We start from the raw sequence: 26,403 nt of genomic DNA, 5'->3' as shown, positions 1-26,403 counted from the left end.
AGGTGTGAGCCACCATGCTTGGCCTCAGGCTTCTTTGATTTTATTTTATGAGACAGAGGCTTACTCTGTCACCCTGGCTGGAGTGTCATGGTGCCATTACAGCTCACCGCAGCCTCGAACTTCCCAAGCTCAGGTGATCCTTCCACTTCAGCCTGCCAAGTAGCTGGGATTACAGGTGCACTCTACCATGCCCAGCTAATTTTTTTATATTTTTCTGTAGAGACAGCGTTTTACCATCTTGCCCAGGCAGGTCTGGAACTCCTGGACTCAAGCAGTCTGCCTGCATTGGCCTCCCAAAGTGCTGGGATTACAGGCTGGGGCCACAATGCCTGGTTTAGGACTCTTTTATTTCGAAAATAACCTCTTTCTTGTTTGAGTCACTGTTATTTTGAGTTTCTGGGAAAAGTAGCTAACTACAATTTCCAGGTAAAATATGTGGTTTTTAAGGTGCTCTTCTTCTTTGATTCTCTTAATACCACTCAGGCAACTAACTCTTCTTTCACCTACTCTTTAATGGTGGAGTTTCTAAAGCTCTGTTGTGGCTATTGTTATGAACTGACTTGTGTTTCCCTCATCTAAAAACATTCCTATGTTAAAGTTCTAACCCTCAAGGTGACTTTATTTGGAGATAGGGCCTTGAAAGGAGCAATTAAGGTTAAATGAAGTCACAAGGGTAGGGCCTTAATCCAATAGGACTGGTGTCCTCAAAAGGACAGGAAGAAGCACTAAGAGAGTAGAGTGAACAGGAAGAGACAAGGGAAAGTAAAGTGAAGATGCAGCAAAAAGGCAGCCATCTACCTATAAGACAAAGGGAGAGGTCTTAGGAAAAACCAACCCTATAGGCACCTTGATGTTGAACTTCCATCTCCAGAACTGTGAGAAAATACATTTCTGTTGTTTAAGCCACCCAGTCTGTGGTATTTTGTTATGGCAGCCCTAGCAGATTAATATAACTATCTTCCATTTTTGTCTCATATTTTCCCCAGTTTATCTGAACCAAATTCTTAAAATATGAAACTATGAACTATGCTGGTAACTGTTAAGTCTGTATTTCTCATTCAGTCCTTTTCTCTTGAGACACACAGTCATTCGGACACCTAATAAGCATTTCACACTTAATATATTCACAACTGAGCTGATTGTTTTCCTCTCTGCAAATCTACTTTTTCCACAGTATTCTCTATCACCTGCAATGCCCCTTCCTTCCTTATCTTACATCTTATTATGGATGAAATCCTGCCCATTTATCTTCAATGTTTTGTTGATCCATCTCATCTCCATTCCCACTTCCTCTGCTTGGTTCAGACATCTACCATCCCCTTCTGGGATAAGTACAGTAGTCTCCTTATTCGATTCTGGTCCTCCTTCTAACCGTTCTATACTCTGCTGCCAGGGATCTCTCCAAAATACGTATCTGATTTTCTCACTCTCCTGCTTTTCCAGCAGCATCTTCCCACTCCTTTCATGGCAAACTCCAGAAGACTCCTTGGGATGGCATATAAGGTCCCTGACAATCTGGTCTGGCCTACTGCTCCAGCTGACCTCCCTTCACTCCCTGCTTTCACACCCCATGCTCTCAGTATCCTGAGCAAACTGCACTTCTCTGGATGGGCCATGTTTTCTCACTCCCAACTATCTTTGCAAATGCCCTTTATCCCATACTTCGTTTAACTCCAATTCTTCCTTCAAAACTGAGTTCAGCTGTCACCTCCTCTAGGAAGTCTTTACTGGGTCCCCAAATCTGAGTTAGGCTGTATCACATTTATCACACAGTAATATAATAGACTGTCTCTCCACAATAATGAATTTCTTGGGGTTTTCATTTCAGTATCTTCATTGCATGTAAGTATAAGCTAAGGATATAAAAAATGAAATAAAACATATCTGCATTTTCAAAAGGCACCCAACTACATTAATTTTCTTTTTTTTTTTTTTTTTTTAGACAAAGTCTCACTCTGTCACCAGGCGCCAGGCTGGAGTGCAGTGGCTTGACCTTGGCTCACTGCAACCTCCGTCTCCCGGGTTCAAGCAATTCTCCTGCCTCAGCCTCCCAAGTAGCTGGGACTACAGGCGTGCGCCACCACGCTCAGCTAATTTTTTTGTATTTTTAGTACAGACGGGTTTCACCATGTTGGCCAGGATGGTCTCGATCTCTTGACCTCGTGATCCGCCCGCCTCGGCCTCCCAAAGTGCTGGGATTACAAGCATGAGCCACCACGCCCAGCCTACATTAATTTTCTTAGTAAACATAGTAGACATATTAAATGTACTTAAACAAAATAGGTGCTGTGCTAAAGCATCATTTACACAAGTCATCCTAATGTTTATAGTTCTCCTCTGGCGTGTATAACATACCACCTGTATAACAGTTATCCAGATAGATGGTTTATTTTAACTTTTTAAATGATAAGATCTTTGAGGGTAAGGATTATAAACTACACATTCATATCCTCTGTGGAGTATGGGGTATCTTGTATTTAATTATACATTTAGCAAATACCTGCTGAATGAATAAAAATAAGTTGTCACTCATCTTTATATAGCATTCATAAAATAGTATATTGTTGTTATGAAATAGAATATCACACTCACCTACGGTTTCAATAAGAATTATGTCATATCCCGCTCCTTCACACAACAGAATAGCTTCATTTGTAGTCCTTGTCACACCTCCTAAAGTTCCTCTAGTAGGAGATGGCCTGATGTATGCATTCATATCTCTTGATAATTCGGTCATTCGGGTTTTATCACCTAACAGTGATCCTGAAATACACAGCTACATTTTATAATCGTAGAACAGTTTTACGGGTCAATTATCAGGCAGTTTCTAGAGGCTTCATGCCATTTCTCCCTAAATCTCAAACTGCATTTCATATTACTCAGCTTCCCTCCAACTCATTGTATACAATGAAGTCAGATTAAGCTTAACATTTCAAGCCCTTCAAAACCTATCATTTATGGCTTCCCACCGACCAAAGGTTCCCATCTAGATTCTTTAGCTGCATCTTACCTGTCCAATTCTGGCTTCTACTAGTCCCCACACCGATCCTCTGTTCCAACCAGGGAGATTAATGTCATCTTAACATCACTGTGTTTGCTTCTTCCCATCTTTTGTTTGTGCTCTCATGCCAGAAGTATCTCTCGGTTTCCTCACTGCTAAGTTACAATGTGTCAAGCCCACGGTCTGTAATCTGGCTCCACCATTTCATACTATTCAATTTTGAGAGGTCACTTTACCTTCCTGAACCCTTCTTTCCTCAGCTACATCACAAGGGTAATATGCTACTGGGAGAATCAAATGTAATTATACCCAGGAATGTGCTTCAAAAACTGTTAATAACAAGAACACAGAACTTATCCACCTCATAAAGATCAGTAAAAGTCCTTTTTCCTTCATACAATCTGCCTGGAACCTTTTCAGTCCATGCCCATCTCTGTGAATTTCTATGGTACAACAGCTCTCAGTGTATGCCAGCATCCCGGAGGGCATAAGAGAACTTTAGTGTCCCTCCTATTTCTATTATCTCCACGAGCACCCTCCACTCCTCATTCTTTTATTTTTGCAAATGACATTTTCTCAACCTTATGTAAGTGCTACGCAAATATCTCTTCAAGCTGCCCCTTCTGCCCAGTCTGTTGCTTCTAATCGCCTACTACTTAGACAATTTGGAGCTCTCACTGAATGCAATGTAAGCTAAGTTAATGGATGGAAAACTATTCATACAACACATTTTTTTGGTTTCCTATCTTATCTCTTTCACACAGTGGTTCTCAACTGGGGGCAATTTGGCAATGCCTAGAGACACGGTTGCTTGTCACAAGTGAGGGGTAGGGTGCTACTGGCACCTACTGGGTAGAGGCCAAATATGCCGCTAAGTAAGCATCTTTCAATGCACAGGACAGCCACCCACAACAAAGAATGATCTGACACAAAATGTCACTACTGCCAAGGTTGAGAAACCGTGCTTTAGCGTAAGTCTTTGCCTACAGGACCACATCTTACATATGTTTTACACTAAATGCTTAACAAAGTGTTAAGAGTAGGCACTCAATAACTGTGGAATGAAACTGGTTATGTTTTTGTGTTCACTGTAGTATAATATTTTGACAAACATCAATATTTACAAATTCTAGAAGACTGAAAGTCCCAGGACTACTATTACCTTCTACTATTTTGCTTTAGTCATATAATAACATTTGTAGGTATACCGCTGTTCTAATCTGAGTATTTATTTTCCCTCTTTTTAAGAGCTACTTTTTCTACGTAGTGTTAAAGATTGAAAAGTTTCTTAAAGACATACTCTTCTACAACTAAATGCCAGTTCAGAGTCTTCTCATGGGTTCCAATTCTAGAGCACATATGTGCCCCATACCTCAACTTCCATATTTACTTCACATACAACCTTTTTCTAAAGTAATTTTCCACATGATATAATTTCTGTGTAAGTAAACAACCTGCCAAAGCTATACTTTAAATTACTACCCTATAGATCCCATCACACTGAAGTCAACATTACGAAATTACTCTCCCATGTCTTAGCCAGCAATTCCAAAACTGTTAATTGCAGAATCTCAGGGAGATCTCAAAGCTATCACAGGGGTTCTGCGAATTCGAAGCACAAAAACGATTGAGTTTAGACCAAAAAACTAATGCTTCTTAAACTTTAATGTAATGCTATTTTTCAACTGTATGTATGTACTGATGTAATAAGGTAGAAATTTATAGTGTTTAGTCTATCGTATTTTTTTCTTTAAGAGTCTATATGATTTTTTGCCTTAGAAAAGGACCCTTATTTTTTGAGAAGGGTTAGGAACTACATAGCCATGTAACTTTAGACTATTTTATGATCTTATTTTTGTCTATTATTATCTCAAGCTATTATTTTCTTTTTCTATTGTAAGTATTCTAGAATGTTGTGAAAATGGGGGAATGGCCTTCTCACCTACATATAAATGAGGGCCACTTATTTAAAAATCTTTTATTAAGTATATACTTTTAACAAAGTTCTAAAGCTATAAATTATACAACACATTGACATGAATTTAATTCTGAACGTTGGGATCAAAAATTTTATTTTACAGTTAACTTTTTTCATTATAGTGACTCAAAAATTTTGAAAGTTCTGAGCTAGATTTCTCAATGGGTGGTAATAGGAATCTTCCACATCTATATCAACCCAAGTCCCTAAAATATGATGACATTACCATTCTGAATTTTAGTATTAAACTTGCATTATTACAGAGTATACAAAAACCAAATACTTCCAAAAAGCATCTTGTATTTACCCCTTCACAACACACCTTATATTGTAATGGCCTGTGTTTGTGTTTCCCGTGTAAGATGAACGCTCCCTAAGGTTAGTACGGTATCTTGTTCACCATTATATTACACAGTTTAAGAACCTTCCATGTATAATGCCTCACCTATAGAAGACACTCAAATACTTGTTAAGTAAGTAACTATAACATGGAAAGCTGAAATCATAAAGAGGGATAAGGGAAGAAAAAAAAACTTTCCTGAGTGTTTATATGGTATGCTTTCTGTTTTCTTTAAATGATCTTTTGGGGAACTAAGCTTATATTCATTTTATCTCTGATGAGCTGCAAATTAAACTTTGAGTGACTGCATGACCTCAAATCAGAAAGCATTTGCTGAACACTCTGTGTAAAGTACAATGTACTACGCTAAATGCTCTAAGGGGAACAGCAGTATATTACAGCGTCCCGGTAAGAGCTTTCTGTTTAACTGAACATATTATATAAACAGTTGACAATTATATACAACAGTAAGGTTTTTTTTAAAAAAAAGCTTAAGAGATGTTAAAACATGAGGAAAATGATGAATGAGTAAGGACCTATTTTCTGAATTGTACAGGTCCTAATGAAGCCAGGGAGAAAAAAAAAAAAAAGAAGTCGGCAGCATAACGGGAACTCATAAATAAAGCCCTAAATCCCTGGGACAGAGCACCTGGGAACAAAAAACAGGAGCAAAGAGGGGCCTGGCCTTATGCATGGGAGCCAAAGGACTGAAATTTCCATTTGATCATCTTCAACTTCTGGCACCTGTTATTGCAGTTTTCTGAGTACCCGGTGAGCTATCCACAAGCTGGCCTCCTCTGAAGAGTACAATGCTCCCAAACTAGTTCCCGCAGCTCCCACCTAACTACAGAACTCCCTTCCTTCAGCGAGACCAAACTTAGCTAGCAGTCAGAGGTCTCCCAACTGTGCCAATTCCTACTAAATTGTAACAGAGAGCCCCCAGAGCCCTGCAATTTAAAAAGAATCAGCCATACTTACCACCACTAGTACAAGAGGAAGGGTCCACAGCCAGCACAGATAATTTGTGCCCTCTCTCAGTAAGCATTTTTCCAAAATATTCTATAAATGTTGATTTTCCAGCACCTGGGGGCCCAGACAATCCTATGGTAGAAAGAGATCTTCTAATTCAATGAAATAAATGAAATCAGAACTATGATCAGTTTTACTGAGTAAAATATTAGACTACCTTCTATTTCCCCTAATGTATTAAAATTGCAATTATATTTCAACATGTCCTAAAACGGCAATAAAAGTCTGTTTCTTTATCTAATTCCTGAGTAATAGAGATATACAAGGGAAACACTCTGGGTTCCACATGTTCACAAGATTCACTTTTAAAAATTACAAAACATGCTTTGCTTTTGTACTATAATCTAGATCTTCCTGGACAGGATTCATTGTCTCCGTTGTTAATGTGCTCAATTTCTACATCTGCCCATCTCTCACCATGGTCAGTAATTATTCTACCTACCTGAGTTCTGTACACTTCTTCCCACTGGAAAAACAACTCATTATTCTAGAAATTCCCAGTGATTAAGAAAACAATTTTCTATTTATAAAGGATCATCTTTTTTCTTCATCTCACTCATAACTCAAAGAATATAAACTGAATCCTGAAAAAAAAATAATTTATGTTAAGAAAAGCAGAAAACTCCCCTACTGAGAGAGTTGGCCAGTGCCTGGCAGGTAAGAGCACACACCCTGAAGCCACACAGCCAGTTCTCACTCTAGCTCTGCCTCTTACGAGCTGTGTGATCTTGGGTAAGTTACTTAACCTCCTTCTGTACCTCAGTGTCCACTGCGATAAAATAGATTATAGTAATAGTATCTCTCTCTTCAGGTTGTTTTAAGAACTATATGAGTCAATGTCTGCAATGTTTAGAACAGTGTATGGCATAAGAGATATGTAAGTGTATATTCAATGAAATACATAAAACATCGGCATTTAACTAACTACACTCAAAGTATGTATAGTGTATGGTATGCCTGACTCCTTACCACAACTCTTAGGGCAGATCCAATCCCTCTCTTAAACACCTTTTTAGGTGCTGAATAAACATTTGTTGCTTTTACTTATGATGGTGAAAACATCACTGCAATAAAAACACAGGTTTATCTGGCCTCATAAGATCAAGATGGAAGAACCAGAATGGCACTACAAAGTTAGGTGTGAACTGCTAGTTAATTCCAGATATTTCTGTGACATTTTCTCAAAGATTCTCTAAAATCTAGTAAGTAGGCACTTTGTCATAACAAGAATTTCTCTGTGGGAGTTTGCTATTATCTTTGTCTAGCGTACATAAAGATTATTAACATCCAATGTAGTACTCTCAAAATGGAAATCCCTCAGTGAGGACAGAAGATTAAGAAGTTTGAAAAATGGGGACGAGTATAAATACTGGTTGGTGAGCTATTTTGAAGTATCTTTAAGGCATTTTATGATCATTACCCTAAAAACTAGGAGGCTTTCGTCTCTGCATTGCCAATAAACTGTGAGATAAAAGTGTAATGTAACATTAAATTTTAAAAGTATTTACCCTTTCTCCACAAAATTTTTGCACTTTAACCACCAAACCAAGCTGCTTTTAGCAGGAGGGTTGGGTCAAATCACCTAGTTCACCACCATGGGACATTCTCATTCCATCCTAATTCCATCCTAATTCCATCCTAACTGCCTTGGTTGGTTCCTGCTGGTCAAACATATCCAAACTGCTTTACAATGCCCAATTTCAAAACCAATTCAAATTATTCAAGAAATCAAATGAACATCTAATAGATAGAAAACAAATAAATATGATCTCTTTTTAAAAGTACATTTTGATAGGCTGAGCATGGTAGCCCATGCCTGTAATCCCAGCACTTTGGTAGGCAAAGGTGGAAGGACTGCTTGAGGCCACAAGTTCGAGACCAGCCTGGGCAACATAATGAGACCCCATATCTATGAAAAACTTTTTAAACAATTAGCCAAGCATTATGTTGGAGGCATGATGTCATAGCTGAGCATGATGTTGGAGCTGTGATCATCACTGCACTCCAGCCTGCGTGACAGAGTGAGACTCCATCTCTAAAAATAAAAAAGCTGGGCGCAGTGGCTCGCGTCTGTAATCCCAGCACTTTGGAAGGCTGAGGGAGGTGGATCATTTGAGGTCAGGTGTACAAGGCCAGCCTGGCTGACATGGTGAAACCCGTGTCTACTAAAATTACAAAAATTAGTGTGGCAGTGCACGCCTATAATCCCTGCTACTCAGGAGGCTGAGGCAGAAGAACTGTATGAACCCAGGAGCCGAGATCACACCACTGCACTCCAGCCTGGGCGACAGAGTGAACTGACTCAAAAAAAAAAAAAAAAAAAAAATACATTTTGGTATTGAGATGACTGTATTTACAGCCACACTCAGAAACTCAATAAAAAGTACCTAAAAGAAGTGAGACTTGTCTATACAAAGACTAATAAAATATCTAAGAGGCAGAATTTTGAAATGTGATAATTATAGTTGATACGACAATAAACCAGGGAATTCACTTTGGATTATTAAACAGAAGGACTGCCAGAAGAAAAAGGTGTAAACTCACTAACAGTTCTTCCTATGAATATTTCTATCCTAGGATCCAGAGCAAGATTCTTGCCAAAATAAAAATCTTATATTATTTTCTTAAAATACATAGCCTTGGTTCAAATGATCATGGCAATTTTTTCAACTTAACTAACATCTGCCATGAGAAGTCATTTAAAATTTATCCAAATATGTGAAAATGGCCCCATTCAATTGCAAACTATTTAGACTTCTTTTAAAAACAGAATACTGAGAATGTGTAAAAATATCTACTGAAAAAAACACACAAAAAAGACTGACCTACTCGAAATGCTAGTGGTTTTCCTTCATTTGATTGTTCTTGTTTTCTGTGGTAAAGTAATACTTTCTGAAGAAGCACCTGGGCTAACTCCTTTTTCCTGCTGTGAGTTGATTCTACAAGAGTTATGGCCTCTGCTAAACAGGCCCTTTGCCCTTGGATTAAACCAGTATAAAGTTTATCCACAAATCTTTGCTCTTTATCACAAAGTTTTTCTGTGTGGTCCTTTAAGGTTGTTTGTACACATAATTTTCTCTTTAAACCATCTGACAGTAGCATCCACTTTGTACAATGGAGTCCAAGAGAATTAAATGGCCGAGCAGATGAGATTCCTGATCCGAGATGAGTCTGTGAGTGAAAGATGAAGTGGTAACATCGGAAAGGTGCTCTTAAAAGGCCTTTTAGGAAATGCTGGTGAGGTTGTGGTAGCAGCATGGGCATATTCATTTTATTTGTAACTGCAGAAAACACTGGGTGCGTTTTGGCTCAGTGTGATTTGCGACCTTCCTAGAAGAAAGAAAAACATGTTAGCCAGACCAATATATAACTAAAATACTGAAGTAGTAAAATTTGAAAGCATAGTGTTTCCCCCATATTCTAAACCACACATAATCAGAGGTTTTGGTGGTACAAATGCGTGAAAGTTTTCTTACTAAATAAAAGAGAAGAATCCCTTTATGGTCACAGTTAATATTCAGAGTCACCCAAATAATGGAAGTACTACTGTACTGCGAAGTGGAATTTACATTAAAATTTTCTTCTAATAAAAACTGAATATATAGAATACCACTAGGGTAGAAACTTTATGTTATGCTTTCTCTTACATTCATCTTAACAGTTTCCTCAGGTCAATACACCAGATTCTGAAGCCCAGATAAAAGATTTCAAAAAAATGAATCTCTCTGATGCTGGCCTTGTATTCATTTTCTACAAAAGGAAATGTGATTACTAGGGCGGGCACTTCAGGCGTAAATTTAGACACATGTATGTATTCAATAGACTCACTCTTGAACACAGATGTATGCAAAGAGGAGCCTAACCTAAAGCACACAAACAAGCCATAAGTGAACCATAGGAGTTGTGTAGTAACCAGATCAGTGTATCTCAAAGTACAGTCAGAGCCATCTGGGTGTTTATTTAAAATGCACATTCCCAGCCCCACTAATCAGAATCCCTGTAGATTCACACTAAAGTCTGAAACACTACGAAATTAGGTAAGAATCTTTTTATGATGACACACTGATATTCTCTACTTCAAATTGTATTAAAGAATGAAAGATGACATGGTATCTGAGTCAGGGCAGTGCAGAGGTTATGAGCCATGGTCACTACGAGTCTCTGCTACTTAAGCCAAAATGAACTTAGGAAAGTTACTTGACCAATCTGTGCCTCAGCTTCCTCTGGAGTAAAGAGAAAGCAGGGTAGTTGTCAGAGCAAAATGACAATTCTTGTAAAAAGCTTACAACAGTGTCTACCATGGAGTAAGAGCTCAATTAACCTTAGTTTTTATTTTAATTACACTAAGTTATGAAACACTGGTAATTCTTCCAGTAGCAAACTAAAATTTACAGTTATCTATAACTCACCCCGTCTGGGTTTATGAGTATTTGTAAACTTTGGTTGATTTTCAAGCACCTTGTAGCACGATGGAATAAATTATTGCTCCAAGATCCACCTCTACGTGGTACTTCAAGGCCAATGAACATAAAATTAATTTTAGCTACTTAACATTGTATTAGGGAGAAAGAATAGTTTAAGATTTTTTAAACTGGTAGAACTATAAATGCGCATCAGTTTTCCAAAAACAGCTTTTTTTTTTCCTATTTGGGGGGGTGCATTATTAATGTCTATTTGTACAAAACTAGCATTATTCTAAAAGGACAATTAAAATGTATAAAAGTTTTTCTAAAAAATAATTTTAAAACATCTACTATCACCTTTCACACAAACACACAAAAAGATATTCAAAACAAAAATTTAAGAGTTTTAGAAGTCTGTTTTAGCAGCTCTCTTTCAATACCGCCTTTAAGCACAATTCTCATCAACACCACTGCCACTACCAACAGACTGGAAGCTCATAGGCAAGAACTGTATTTTTATTCAACTACAATTTTCTAAGTACATACTACTTTTCAGGTTCCATGATAGGTGATAATAATAATGGTGACTATAGTAATGGTACTGATGGTGATGACAACAGTATCTGATTATGTTGCAGCCATTGTGCCATAACCTTCTATTTATTATTAGTTCCCTAGGGCTGCTGTAACAAATTACCATAATTACCATAACAGAATTAGTTACTTGATTACATTACAAAGACTCTTTTTCCAAATAGGGCCACATTCACAGGTTTCAGGGATTAGGATGTAGACATATCTTTTTGAAGGCCATCATTCAACCCGCTACACTCTCTTAGGTAGAATGCCTCATTCATTATCTTATCTTAAATAACCTAATCCTAGCACTTAAAGAGCTCACAGAGTAAAATACACCACATCAAAGAAAGGACAACGTGCCATGGGAACAGATAAGATTACAGGAACTCACTCTCCTTGGGGAATTCAAGTCATAGAGGAGTCTATGTCAAGACTGAGTCTGAAATAACAAAAATGTTGAAGAAGGTTGAGGCAGGCTTTCCAGGCTGAGGACTTAAATATGCAAAATCAGAGTTGGGACTTGGTCTCGTCCCTGTCACGTCAGAGAAAACTGAGAAATTCAGTAAGGCAGAAGCCTAGGGTATATGGAACAACTCATAGGAGATAAGGCTGGACCGGATGTAAACTGAGGTCAAGAAATTAAATTTTGTCTTGTAGGCAGTGGACAAATGACAGACACCTTTATGGAGGTGATATAATTAACTCTGCTTTTGAAGAGATAACTCTAGAACGAGTGGCATGAAGTCAAGAGTGATGAGACTTTTTAACAGAGCCCAGTTCAGGAAGCCTAGCAAAGGAGATGATGAGGACCTGGACTTAGGCAAGGTATTAAGGAATGGAAAAGAAAAGCCTGATTTAAGACCTTTTTGACCTAGTTTATCTTGTTAGAATCCTCAAAGGTTGACATGGACCCTGGCACACTGCAATTGCTTAAATAAAAAGAAGAAAAGAGCTGCTGCTGAAATGAACTTATTTCATTCCCCAAATACCTGCCACATTAGAGTTTACAAGCCACTTTCAGATCCTTCACTTCACTTTATTCTCCAGTTAATTCCATGAGGGCAGTACAGCAGTTATTATTCTCATTTAACAGAGGGGGAAATGAACCCAGAGAGTTGAGTGATTACAGTCACAGCCAGTGGCAGGGCCAAGATTCAAACCCAGGTTGTTGACTCTCTATGGCAGGCATTCCTTAATAAATTATGTTAAAATAACAGAGAAGTCCTTTGGCTAAAAGGGAAGTAGATATTAGTAACTCTGCCCACTTCTGAAGTGAGTAAGAAGTATTTTCAGTTGCAGTGATGGTGGTGGCATGAGGAGGAGCCAAAGAACAGGCAGAGGAAATCTGCAGGATATAAAACATTCTTAATATCAAATCTAGTCCTGTTCACCCATAGGGGAGATGTTGTCATATGTAGTCTAAGAGCAAATTAGAACTATTTAACATTTGCTCCTTAATTAACAAGTCTTACCATGACTACCTCCTATTACCAAACAAGTTCAAAAAAAGAGTGACAGAGGTGGTCAGGGGCGGAGCAAGATAGCAGAATACAAGACTCCACCAATCATCTTCTAGCTGGATTTAACTTCCTATCACTCAAAGAGGCACTGAAGAGGCAGGAAAAATCGTTTTGAATCCCCAACGCCACTCCTCTCCCATTCCCTGGCAAGGGTGGCATGATACAGAGAGCATTTCTGTGCACCGGGGAAGAGGAAGAACATAGCAGTTTTGAGGCACTGAACTCAGTGCCGCCCTGCTATAGCAGAAAGCAAAACCTGAACAAACTCACTGGACACTGCACACAGAAGGAACATTTAAACCATTAAACCAGCCAGAAAGGAATGGCTGTTCCCAGCAGTCAGAACTTGAGTTCCCTGAGCTTACACAAGCCTTGCCACTGTGGGTTAAAGTGCTCTAGTGTCCCAATTAAACTTTAAAGGCAGTCTAGGCCACAAGGACTGCAACTTCTAGGTAAGTCCTAGTATTGAGCCCAGAGCCAGTGGACTAGGGAGTTTAGAGGCGGAACACAACCCAATGACACATCAGCTGGGGCAGTGAAGGGAGTGTTGGCATCACTCCTTCCCTAATCCCAGGCTGCACAGCTCACAGCTACAAAAGATACCCCTTCCTTCTGCTTGATGAGATGAAATAAGAGTGGGGAGGACTTTGTCTTGCATCTTGGATATCCTCAGCCACAGTAGGATGGGGTACCAGTTATAGTCATGAGGTTTCCCTCCCAGGCCCTATCTCCCAAATGACATTTGTAGATGACCCTGGGCCAGAAAGGAACTTGCTGCACTGAAGAAAAGGAGCCAGTCCTGGCAGGGTTCTTCACCTGATGACTGAAAAGCCCTTGGGCCCAGCAGCAATACCAAGGTACCACATCCAGGGCCTTGGGTGAGACTCTGAGACTTGCTGGCTTCAGGTGAGACTCAGCACATTCCAAGCTGTAGCAGGTACAGGGCGAGACTACTGCTTGCGAAAAGCAAACAGAAAAATAAAGGGGAATTTGTCTGGCATGTTAGGTACCAGCTTGGCCACAGTGGGTTAAAGAAACAAATGGGCTCTTGGGGTCCCCAATTCCAGGATTTGGCTCTTCGATGGCATTTCTGGGCCTGCCCTGGGCCAGAGGGGAGCCCACTGCCCTGAAGGGTGAGTCCCAGGTCAGGCATCATTCACCACAAGCTGACCAAAGAGCCCCTGGGCCTTAAGGGAACATCATCAACAGTAGTCTGGTACATAGTATTCTTTGTGGGCCTGTGGTAGTGGCAGTCATGGGGTGAGGTTCCTCTGTCTTTAGAAAAGGGAGAAAAGTGTGGGAAGGACACTGTCTTGTGGTTTGAGCACCAGCTTAGCCACAGTAGAACATAGCATCAGGTAGATTTCTAGGGTTTTCGACTCCAGGCTCTTACTCCTGGATGACATCTCTGGACTTGCCTGGAGCATGGGAGAACTTACCACCCTCAAAGGAAGGACATAAGCCTGTATGGCTTTGCCACTTGCTGATTGTATAGCCCTAGGAATCTGAACAAACACAAGTGATAGGTAGTAGTTATAGTGGGCCTTTTGTGAGACCCAGTGCTGTGTTGGATTCAGGTCTTATTCAGTACAGTCATAGTGGTGGTGACCACAGGGTTGCTTATATAACCCTATCCCCAGCTCTAGGTAGGTAGGTCAAAACAGAGACTCTGTTTGGGAGAAAGTATGGGAAGAAAACAAGAGTCTCTGCCTGGTAATCCAGAGAATTATCCAGGATCTTATCCAAGAGCACCAAGGTAGTACCGCTATGAATCTGCAAGGACCATAGTGTTACTGGGTTTGGGGTGCCCCCAAACGCAGATATGGTTTAAATCAGAACACCCAAGCCCTTTCAAATATTTGGAAAGCATTTCCAAGAAGGACAGGTAAGAACAAGCCCAGACTACGAAGACTCCAATAAATACCTAACTCCTTAATGTCCAGACACAGACAAATATCTATAAGTATCAAGACCACCCAGGACAACATGACCTCACCAAATGAACTAAATAAGGCACCAGACCAATCCTGGAGAAACAGAGATATGTGATCTTTCAGATGGATAATTCAAAATAGCTGTTTTGAGGAAGCTCAAAGAAATTCAAGAGATAGCTGAGTGTGGTAGCTCACATATGTAATCCCAGCACTTTGGGAGGCTGAGGTGGGTGGATCACTTGAGGTCAGGAGTTTGGGATCAGCCTGGCCAACACGGTAAAACCTCATCTCTACTAAAAATACAAAAATTAGCCAGGTGTGGTGGTGGGTGCTGTAATCCCAGCTACTTGGGAGGCTGGGGCAGGAGAATCACTTGAACCTGGAAGGTGGAGGTTGCCGTGAGCTGAGATTGCACCACTGCACTCCAGCCTGGGTGACAGAATAAACTCCATCTCAAAAAAACAAAAAACAAACAAACAAAAAAGAAATTCAAGATACCACAAGAAAGGAATTCAGAATTCTATCAGATAAATTTAATAAGGAGATTGAAAGAATTTAAAAGAATCAAGCAGAAATTCTGGAGCTGAAAAATACAACTGGCATACTGGCGAATGCATCAGAGTCTCTTAGGACAGTCCGCTTTTTGATCAAGCAGAAGAAAGAATTAGTGAGCTTGGGCCAGGCATGGTGGCTCTTATCTGTAATCTCAGCACTTTGGGAGGCCAAGGCATGTAGACGCCTTTAACTCAGTTTGAGACCAGCTGGGCAACGTGGCAAAATCCCATCTCTACAAAAAATACAAAAATTAGCTGGGTGTGGTGGCTGCAGTCCCAGTTACTCGGGAGGCTGAGGTGACAGGATTGCTTGAACTTGCAGTGAGCCCTGATCACCCTGATCACACCACCTATACTCTAGCCTGAGTGACAAAGCAAGACCCCTATCCGCCCCCCAAAAAAAGATAAAGAATTAGTGAGCTGAAGGTGGGCTATTTAAAAATAAACTGGGAGAGAAGACAAAAGAGAATAGAATAAAAAACAATGAAGCATGCCTCCAGGATCTAGCAAATAGCCTCAAAAGGGCAAATCTAAGAGCTACTGGCCTTAAAGAGGCAGTAGAGAAAGAGACAGGTACAATGTTTATTCAAGGGGATAACAGAGAACTTCCCAAACCTAGGGAAAGATATCAATAGTCAATACGAGAAGGATACAGATCATCAAGCAGATTTAATTCAAAGACTACCTCAAGGCATTTAATAATCAAACTTCCAAAGATCAAGGATAAAGAATGAATCCTAAAAGCAGCAAGTGAAAAGAAACAACATACAATGGTGCTCCAGTATGACTGGCAGCAGGCTTTTCAATGGAAACTTTATAGGCCAGGAGAGAGTGGCATGACCTATTTAAAGTGGTGAAGGGAAAAAAAAATCATGTTAAAATAGCATATCCAGTGAAAATATCCTCCAAACATGAAGTAGAAATACTTTCCCAGACAAACAAAAGCAGAGAAATTTCATCAACACCAATTCTTTCCTACAAGAAATGCTAAAAAAAAAAAAACACTCCAGTGAGAAAGAAAAGGATATTATTGAGCAGTAAGAAATCATCTGAATGTGCGAAACTCACTGGTAACAGAAAGCATACAAAAGAACATTGTACCTGTGGTGTGTAAACTAGTCTTAAGTATAAAGGCTAAACAATGAACCAATCAAAATAATAACTACAACAACTTTTCAAGACAGACAGCATATATGATATGAACAGAAACAACAAAAAATTAAAAAGTGGGGAATTAAGGCATACTCTTTATTAGTTTTCTATTCATGTTTCTGTTTATCTAAACAGTGTTAACTTGTTATCAGCTTAAAATAATGGGTGAAGAGACAGTATTTGCAAGTCTTACAGTAATCTCAAACATAAGAAAAAAAACACACAACAGATACACAAAAAATAAAAAGCAAGAAACTAAATCATTTTGGTAGAGAAAGTCATCTTCACTATAATGAAGATAGGATAGAAAAAAGGGAAGACTAAAAAACAACCAGAAAATAACAAAATGGCAGGAATAAGTGCTTATTTATCAATAATAACATTAAATGTAAATGGACTAATCTCTGTAGTCGAAAAACATAGAGTGGTGGATTGGATAAAAAAAATACAAGACCCAATGATTTGTTGCCTATAGAAAGCCCATTTCACTTTCTATAGGCAATAAAGACAAACATAGACTGAAACTAAAGGGATGGAAAAAGTTATTCCATGCCAATGGAAACGAAAAAGAACAGGAGTAGCTATAATTATATCAGACAGATTTCAAGACAAAAACTGTAAGAAGAGACAAGGAAGGTCACTAAATAGTGACAAAGGGTTTAATATGGCAAGAAGATATAACAATTTTAAATCTATATGTAGCCAACCATGGAGCACCCAAATATATTAAGCAAATATTATTAGACCTAAAGAGATAGACCCCAATACAATAATAACTGGAGACTTCAACATTCCACTTTCATTACTGGACATATCTTCAAGACAAAAAATTAACAATAAAACATCAGACTTAATCTGCACTACAGAGCAAATGGACCTAATAGCTATTTACAGAACATTTCATACAACGGCTGGGGAAAACACATTCTTCTCTTTGGTACATGGATCATTCTCAAGAATAGACCAAATATTAGCTCACAAAAAAAGGCTTAAAACATTCAAAAAATTGAAATAAGATCAAGCATCTTCTCTAACCACATTGGAATAAAACTAGAAATCAATAACAAGAAGAATTTTGGAAACTAACAAATATATGAAAATCAAACAATATGATCTTGAATGAACAGTGAGTCAATGAAGAAATTAAGGATATTGAAAAATGTCTTGAAACAAATAATAATGGAAACACAACATACCAAAACCAATGGGATACACTAAAAGCAGTACTAAGAGGAAAGTTTATAGCCATAAGTGACTACATTAAAAAAGAAGAAAAACTTCAAATAAACAATGCATCTTAACTAGAAAATCAAGAGCAAACTAAACTAAGGAAAAAAGTGATTAGATCCAAATAAATAAAAGCAGAGATGAAAAAGGAGACATTACAACTGACACTGCAGAAATTCAAAGGATCATTAGTGCTTACTGTGAGCAAGTATATGCCAATAAATTGAAAACATCTAGAAGAAATGGATACATTCCTAGACATATATAACCTACCAAGATTGAACAATGAAGAAATCCAAAACCTGAACATACCAATAACAGGTAATGAAATTGAAGCCGTAATAAAAAGTCTAATAAAGCCTAGGACTCAATGGCTTCACTGCTGAATTCTATCAAGTATTTAAAGAACTAACACCAATCCTACTGAAACTATTCTGAAAAATAGAGGAAAAGGGAATACTTTCAAATTCATTCTATGAGGCCAGTATTACTCTGACACCCAAACCAAAGACATTCCAAAAAAAAAAAAAAAAAATTCTACAGGGTTGATAAGGTTTGGCTTTGCATCCCCACCCAAATCTCACCTTGTAGCTCCCATAATTCCCACATTATGGGAGGGACCCAGTGGGAGATGACTGAATTATGGGGCTGGGTCTTTCCTGTACTATTCTCCTGATAGTGAATGGATCTCATGAGATATGATGATTTTAAAACAGGCATCTCCCTGCACAAGCTCTCCTTCTGCCTGCTGCCATCCACGTAAGATGTAACTAGCTCCTTCTTGCCTTCCACCATGATCTTGAGGCCTCCTCCAGTCATATGGAACTGTAAGTCCAATTAAACCTCATTTGTAAACTGCCCAGTCTTGGTTATGTCTTTATTAGCAGCATGAAAATGAACTAATACCAGGCTAGTATTCGTTTGAATACTAAAGAGAAAAATAATACTATTCTTTTGAATACTAGCCTCTAGTATTCATTTTTTATTATATTTTTGGTTTTGGTATCAGTAATACTGGCCTGATAGTAAAAAGATCATGGTCAAGTGGGGTTTATCCCTGTGATAGAAGGATGGTTCAACATATACAAATCTATCAATGTCATACATCATATCAACAGAACGAAAGACAAAAAGCGTACAAGCATTTCAATTGACGCTGAAAAAGCATCTGATAAAATTCAACATTCCTTCGATGTTTAGATGTCATTTAAATCCATGAGACCAGATCACTGAAGAAGGAATTCAAGATTAAGAGGAAGTGTGACACTTTTTTCAAAAAATTTTAAATTGACACCCTCCCCATACACACACACACAGAAGAAATATATATATTGATGGGTATGTAACCTCATCTACAGATCAGTGGTATTATGGTGCTTTTATGTTGTTTTTTGGCTGACCATATTTTTCTATTTTTTTTTTTTTTTAAGCAGCATGTTACTATGATAGGCACAAGAAGGGCTTCCCAAACATGTCCACACCTGAATCCCTGGAACCTATGAATATGTTATATTATATGGCAAATAGGGAATTAAAGTTGCAGATGGAACTAGCGTTGCTAATCAGCTGACAATGTAAAAAGATTTATCTTAGACTGTCCAGGTGGACCCAATGTTATCATCAATATCCTTTAATATGAAAGTGGGCGGTAGAAATGAACAGCAGAGTAATAACATGTGAGGATTCAATCCATCCTTCAGGGCTTTGAAGATGGAGTAAAAGGGCCATGAACCAAGGAATGAGGACAACCTATAGAAGCTGGAAAAGGCAAGGAAACTGATTCTCCTCTAGATCCTACAGGATGGAATGAAGAGCTACTGACACCTTGATTTTACCCCAGTGAGACCCATGTCAGACTTCTGACCAACAGAACTATAAGATAATAAATTTGTGTTAAGACACTAAGTTTGTGGTAATCTATTACAGGAGCAAGAGAAAACTAATACAGTTGTACGTTAAGAAAAAGTAAATAAAAACAAAAATCTTTTTTAAAAGATAAAATTCAGAATTTAAAAAATTTAATTAGAAATGTCTAATAACTACTCATGATTTATAATCTTTGCCATAACCTGTAACTTGCTTCCTTTTGCATTTAGATTTTTTCCTAACATCAGAGTCAAACTTGATGAATGCTTAATTTTACCAGTTATTGTGACTATTGGTGTTACATCAAATGCATTCATATGTTTCTAAATTAGATATAAAGTCAGCATATATACTAAAAAAAAATTGTAAAAAGAATTATGTGCAAGGTGAAATAAGTAATAATCACAATTTACCTTTTCTTCTATGAACAGATATTTTATCAGAATCATCATGTTAAATTTGAAGTTCAAAAAAAACTCTGAAATAACATGATATATATGAGACAGTAACCATTTTTGAGCATGGTAATTTTTTAAAATTATAGATATGCTGTAATAAAAACTAGGTGTCTGCAATGCAAGTCCTTCACTTTTTTGCTGACAAATGCCTACTCAGTTCAAATAGCACCTCCTCAGAGATACATTTTCCCACACCTTATCCAGGCAGTTAAGTGTTCTATTCAATGCTCCACAGTCTTTTGTTCATCTGAGAAATAGTATTTGCCTTCTTGTCTTCTAATTTATCTGTTTATAGACCTCTCCCTACCAATTCTCATTGCTTATCTCAACTGGCTCTCCCAGAGAAAGGGCATATTTCCTCAGAAACAAGCACAGTGCCTGGCACACGGTAACCTTCCAATATTTTTTTTTAGGTTCATGAATATATACTCTGTCTACTCTATGTTAATCTACTAAACTATAAAGAAAAGTTTGGGTAACAATCTTAACCTGTGTGACTGAAGGACCTTTACTAAAATGTTCTGCCTTCCAAGTTTCCTGTTTTGAATCAAGGCACCTTTGACATTTAACCAATCTTCTAAACAGAAAAATGGTAAGAAAAGGTTTTTGCAAGAAATCAAAACTTAGAACCAAAAGCTTTACTAGATGAAGATATGTCCATTTACAATAATGTAAGCAAATATTCTCTAAATAAATATTATAAATTGCCTTAACATTAAAAATAGTGCTTTCATACAACAATTTAATTGTAATCTTTCTCAGAAAATCTACACCAACTGTCTGATGAGCTTATGATTTTTGTCTTTTTTAAGATGGAGTCTGGCTCTGTCTCATCCAGGCTAGAGTACAGTGGTACAATCTTGGCTCACTGAAGCTTCTGCCTCCCAGGTTCAAGTGATTCTCCTGTCTCAGCTTCCTAAGTAGCTGGGGCTACCGGTGTGTGCCACCACACCCAGTTAGTTTTTTTGTATTTTTAGTAGAGATGGGGTTTCACCATGTTGGCTAGGCTGGTCTTGAACTCCTGACCTCAGGTGATCCACCTGCTTCTGCCTCCCAAAGTGCTGCGATTACAGGCGTGAGCCACTATTCCCAGCCTGATAAGCTTATGATTTAAACTGCAGGTTTTATCACGGTTTGGAATTACAGTTTTCTGCCTTCTGATGCCAATACAAATCTTAAAAGGACTTTCAGTGAAAAGAAAGAACCAGACAAAGGATGATGCCATCTTACTCCAATTCTTTCGCCAAAACCAAAAAGCTACCCAGATGTATGTAATTGTGGGTTTTGACATCCTCAAACTTCTTCCCAGGGGACTAATTTTCTTGGTTCCCCCCAACTCTCTGGACCATCTGACTGACGAGCAGCAGCTGCCACCTTCTACTGAGTGTTTATTAATGTGTTGTGAGGCATCGTGCATGCATTTCTTCAGCTAATCCTCACAACAATCCTACAGTGGATGACATCCTATTTTAAAAGTGAGGCCTAGCAGCATGAGGCTGATTCATCAAGGCCTCACAACTAGTGGCAGAAACTGGAAAAAATTATGGATTTCATAAATCCAGATTTATTATGGTGTCAACTCTATAGAAAATAAAATAATCCTGTACATTTGAACATGCCTGATTATGGCTGGCAGTTTATCTTTTTATTTATTTTTTGCTTAGGCCAAAATGAAAAATTAGGTTCTATCTCCTGGGTAAAGTTTTGTATCAGTAAGAGATCTCAATAATGTGTAAGGTGACAGAACAGACCACATTTTAAAATATTTTTTGCTCCACAGACAATAATTCACTCCTGATAACTAAGTTCATAATATATTTAACCCCATGAATTTATCCAATCAACCAGATTTTAAAGCAGCCCATAAATTTTGTAAAAGCCAATATAACTCAGCCTTGTATGAGCAGCTTTCTACCCTTATATACTGTCACAGGCAGAACAGACTAATTCCACTAAAATGGCAAAATCATGTAAGTAGAGAGGATTTCCTACCTGCTCATGTGACTCAGCATCTTTTCCTGCTTTCTGATGGGAAGAAATCAAAGAATTTGATCAATAATCTAATCAGCTTTGGGCCCTAGGTTAGTGTGGGGCCATGTCTCAGTCCACCCAAGGTCCCCTCATATCACCCAGAGAGGCACTTGGCCTGGAGCAGTGAGAAGAAGAAATACCTTCCAAGACCAGAGTGGCAGCTCCAGTACTAGAGAACTCCTTTTGAGGTGTAGTGATGCATGGAGGGACTGGGAGCTTGCTATTGGTGGAGTTCTCCTGGCTGAACAGCAAATTAAAGATAACTTGCAAGAGGTCAAAGCTCAGATTCACAGTTGCACAAACCATTACCTGGAATGTCTTAGACACCGTAAGTGTGGCTATATGAACAGGTAGACCTCATCTATCAGCTTAAAGAGGAGACATTTCATAACAGCAGGCTCAGCAGTTCTACTGGCTATTGGGCCAGTTCAGTTGTCTTACTCATCAAATGGAGTGTACCCAAAACAAAGCTCTAGCTACTCAATTCTCTGTGTGCCTGGAAAGACTGGGCAGTTTGACCCTTAAACCTGAAGATTCAATTGTCCTGCTCTTTAGCCGACACAACTGCTTTGTGCCACACCATCACCACATTTGGGTCTCCCAGAACCATTCAAATTCCTGAGCACTTGATGGCTCACAGTTCACCAAATACTGGGCCCTTCCTGGAGAGGAGAGGCTATATTCCAATGCCAAAGCAGAAGTCAGCATCCAGTTTTGCAGCTGTCTCTCTTAGCGAATGACTCCTTGGAAGCAAACCTGCCAGTGGTCATCAGACCCCTTACATATCCAGCACCAATAAAGAAATTGATTCTTCATTGGTTCACCCAACAGCAGACCTTGGAGAATAGTCAGACTTCTTCCAGAGCCTGCAATTTCTTCAGTAATGTCTGGGGAAATCTAAAGAGCTTAGAAAACTGGCTCCTGAAGAATCAGCAACAGGAAGTTCCTGAAAAACCAGGTTATCAAAAGTGTAACAGCCATTCCACTACTAGTTCCTTCTCCATTGAAAAGGTTGAAGGTCTAGAACTTCCTAATCAAGATGAGATGGACCTATCAGATTGGCTGGTGACTCCCCAGAAATCCCATCAGCTGGGGAAGCCTGAGAATGGTAATCGTGAAATCAGTGAGAAGTTTAAGTTCTTGTTCCAGTCCTGTAATGTGAATGATTGGCTTGTCAAGACTGACTCCTATACCAACTGTCAGAGTAAACAGCCCAAAGGTGTGGAGATTGAAAACCTGGGCAATCTGAAGTGCCTGAATGACCACTTGGAGGCCAAGAAACCACTGTCCACCCCCAGCATGGTTACAGAGGATTGGGTTGTCCAGAATCATCAAGACCCATGTAAGGTAGAGGAGGTGTGCAGAGCCAATAAGCCGTGCACAAACTTTGGCTGTGTATGTGATGAGAATTGTGAGGAGGCTCTGTATAAGTGGCTTCTGAAGAAAGAAGGAAAGGATAAAAATGGGATGCCCAAACCTGAGCCTGAGAAGCATAAAGATTCCCTGAATATGTGACTCTGTCGTTCTAGAAAAGAATAGAACTAAAGCACCAAAGGCAATGGTTCCTTCTAGAATTGCTGATTCCTTCCAAGTCATAAAGAATAGCCCCTTGAGTAGCTTATCGGTCCCCCAAGCAAAAAGAAGGAAGTCTCAAGGAAGTGCCTAGTACTGAAGACAGAGTTGATAAACAAAAGCTTAAAAGTCCCATGACCACTTCCTGGTTTCCCTTTAACACAGCTGACTAGGTCCTGCCAGAAAAGAAGATGGGCAACCTCAGCAGTTATCCTCTGGAGAAGACAAGTGGCTGCTTCGAAAGAAGGCCCAGGAAGTATTACTTAATTCACCTCTATAGGAAGAACATAATTTCCCTTCAGACCATTACGACCTCCCTGCAGTTTGTGATCTCTCTGCCTGTATGCAGCTTAAAGCTGATAAAGACAAGTGGTTATACTGAACACCTATACAGATGTGAAGGATGGACAAGAGTTGAGCGGCCTTTCTGCCGATTATCACACATCATGAGCTGCGTGACTGCATTTCTGGGTCTGGCCAGTTAGCTTAGTTCTGCTCCTGCCTAATTTTGAACTAGTAAAGCAAAATGAGTCATCAGATTATGAGTTGCTGTTTAAAATAAAAATGTTGTTTATTGATGCTGAGGTGATTCAGTTCCTTCCTTCTTACAGAAGTATTAATTCACCCCCACACTAGAAATGCAGCATCTTTGTGGATATGTCTTTTTCACAAGCCTCCAAGGCTCCTTAGATTGATTCGGTACTGAAAGTACATTAAAACACTCTAGTTTTAAAAATGAAACATTTCTGTAATTGAAGTGTAATGATGTATTCTAAAGCTAGTAAACTTCCTGAACAATTAATTGCCCTAGAGGTGCTTCTCTTGCTGTGGGTTTTCTTCTGTTAGTGGTCTGAAATAACGATTTTCCTGTTCTATTAATATAGAGTGTATTTTGCACAAAAAATTAACCTGGTCAATAGTGATTATCAAAATATATATTAATAATCTTGGCAATTTTTGACATTAATTACCAAACATTTTAGCCCACATGTTCTACATTATTATTCTTAACTTGAAATAAACTCAGCTACTGCAAATTTTGTCTTTCTTTCTGTAAATGTTATTAAAATATCCAGTGAGCTCTTTTAGAGCTTGGTATAATTTCAAGACTATTTTTGAGGTAGTTCTAGGCTTTTAAAATACTCTACAAATCTATGGGGTTTAAAAGAACCCTAGTACCGACTAAGCAAATAGGCAAATATATGTTGGAAATGTAGTATAGTACTTGAATCATTCACTATTATAGGGATTATTGGTACATCCTGTGTAAATGGAAGCCAAGCTTGACACCTGATGCTTTTAACTAGGGATAAAATAATCCTCTCACTGCAAGTACAGCATTACCTGTACCTCCAAAGTGACGTTTTAGTGAACAGTTGAAAACAAGTGTTTTCAACACTTGTGTCTTGGGGTATTCATTGAAACTTTATGAAAACTACTCATGTTTTCCCAATCTCCTTAAAGTTATGTCCATGCTTTAAAATGTCTCTGTAGGAAAGAGGTGGGGTTTATAATGTTTTTAAATTCTCTAAGATATCTTAGGTGCTTTCCAAACTTTGAAACTATTAAGCTTCTTAACTGCTTGTTATTGGAAATACTTCTGGAGAAATTTCATGGTCCCACAATGTCATTGCCAAACAGCTTCACTAGAGTTCTCTGAACCACAGCTGGAAAAATTATCATTTTTTAATTCCCTCCCTAGATATCATTTAGAACTACTATAATAAAGGTGGTATGCAAAGACAATGTAAGGAGCCTTTCCAGTTATCTTAAGTTGCAGCTAACTCTGTAGTTTCTTTCTGAGGCCAAACACACTGTATTTTACATTGCCAAAATATAATTTACATTAATCACTAGGTTAATGAGTATGTAAAACATTCTTTTGCATTGATGAATTTTCTATCTGCCTCCATTAAAGCATAAGTCAAAAAAAAAAAAAAAGACCAAATCAAAATGTTTCAACTAATTTTCATGATTCTTGGGAATATGGCTTTATCCTACAATTTGTAAGCTAAGCACTACCAAAATACAAGAGAAATTCCCCAGCTTTACAAGATTCAGTAAGATACCTCAAAGTATGCCATACCTAGTATATTAGTCCTGCTGATAAAGACATACCCTACACTGGGTAATTTATACAGGAAAAAGGGTTTAATGGACTTGCAGTTCCACATGGCTGAGGAAGCCTCACGATCATGGCAGAAGGCAAAAAGGAGCCAGTCACGTCTTACATGGATGGCAGCAGGCAAAGAGAGAGCTTGTGCAGGGAAACTCCCTTTTTAAAACCATTAGCTCTCACGAGACTCATTCACTATCACAAGAATAGCACAGGAAGGACCCATCCCCATAATATAGTCACCTCCCACCAGGCTCCTCCTATGACACATGGGTGCTGTGACAGTTATAATTCAAGATGACATTTGGGGAGGGACACAGCCAAACCATATTGGTTATCTTTGTATTTATAGGACAATTATTTGCTCACAGAATTAATGAATATATGCCATAATTCTGCATGGGTCAATAACTCCACTACAGTGATTACTTGGTTAATTGATGTTTTTAAAATGTACATTTTTTTCTAGATTTTACAGTAATATATATATTTAAGGACTTTCTTTTTAAGCTGATTTCAATATATGGATATTTTCCTTCATTAAAAATTTGCTCAGCAGAAGCCAGCCTGACTTGAGATATTTGTCTTGAAATTGATCCAATGAATATTCTCAATTTCAATAACCACTCTGGCAAAAAAAAAA

General features: G+C 38.5%; 1 protein-coding gene and 1 pseudogene across 4 annotated transcripts in view; one reads left to right on the top strand and one right to left on the bottom strand.

Moving 5' to 3' along the window:
• The window catches only part of MMAA (metabolism of cobalamin associated A), a 37,957-nt gene that overhangs the window by 9,109 nt on the left and 2,445 nt on the right, over positions 1-26,403 (bottom strand). Inside the window, exons 1-4 of one of the 3 annotated variants that reach the window (XM_037740564.1) lie at positions 18,900-18,946; positions 9,174-9,678; positions 6,298-6,420; positions 2,593-2,763 (exon numbers count right to left, since the gene is read on the bottom strand). In XM_037740564.1, the coding sequence (XP_037596492.1) occupies positions 2,593-2,763; positions 6,298-6,420; positions 9,174-9,618 (739 nt within the window). In that variant the 5' untranslated portion in view covers positions 9,619-9,678; positions 18,900-18,946. Of the gene's footprint in view, positions 1-2,592; positions 2,764-6,297; positions 6,421-9,173; positions 9,679-18,899; positions 18,947-26,403 lie in introns of those variants that run through there. The other 2 variants (XM_017534690.2, XM_037740570.1) reach the window with 2 other exon arrangements.
• On the top strand, positions 21,999-24,734 carry LOC108307547 (annotated as a pseudogene). Its single transcript, XR_001826566.2, has 2 exons — positions 21,999-22,011; positions 22,110-24,734. The product of XR_001826566.2 is annotated as a nuclear receptor coactivator 4-like (transcript).

The sequence above is a fragment of the Cebus imitator genome, unplaced genomic scaffold, assembly GCF_001604975.1.
Source record: "Cebus imitator isolate Cc_AM_T3 unplaced genomic scaffold, Cebus_imitator-1.0 Scaffold4, whole genome shotgun sequence".
In the NCBI taxonomy this organism is placed as follows: Eukaryota; Metazoa; Chordata; class Mammalia; order Primates; family Cebidae; genus Cebus; species Cebus imitator.
The sequence above is the reverse complement of the archived record's forward strand: the minus strand, read 5'-3'. Positions and strand labels throughout refer to the sequence as shown.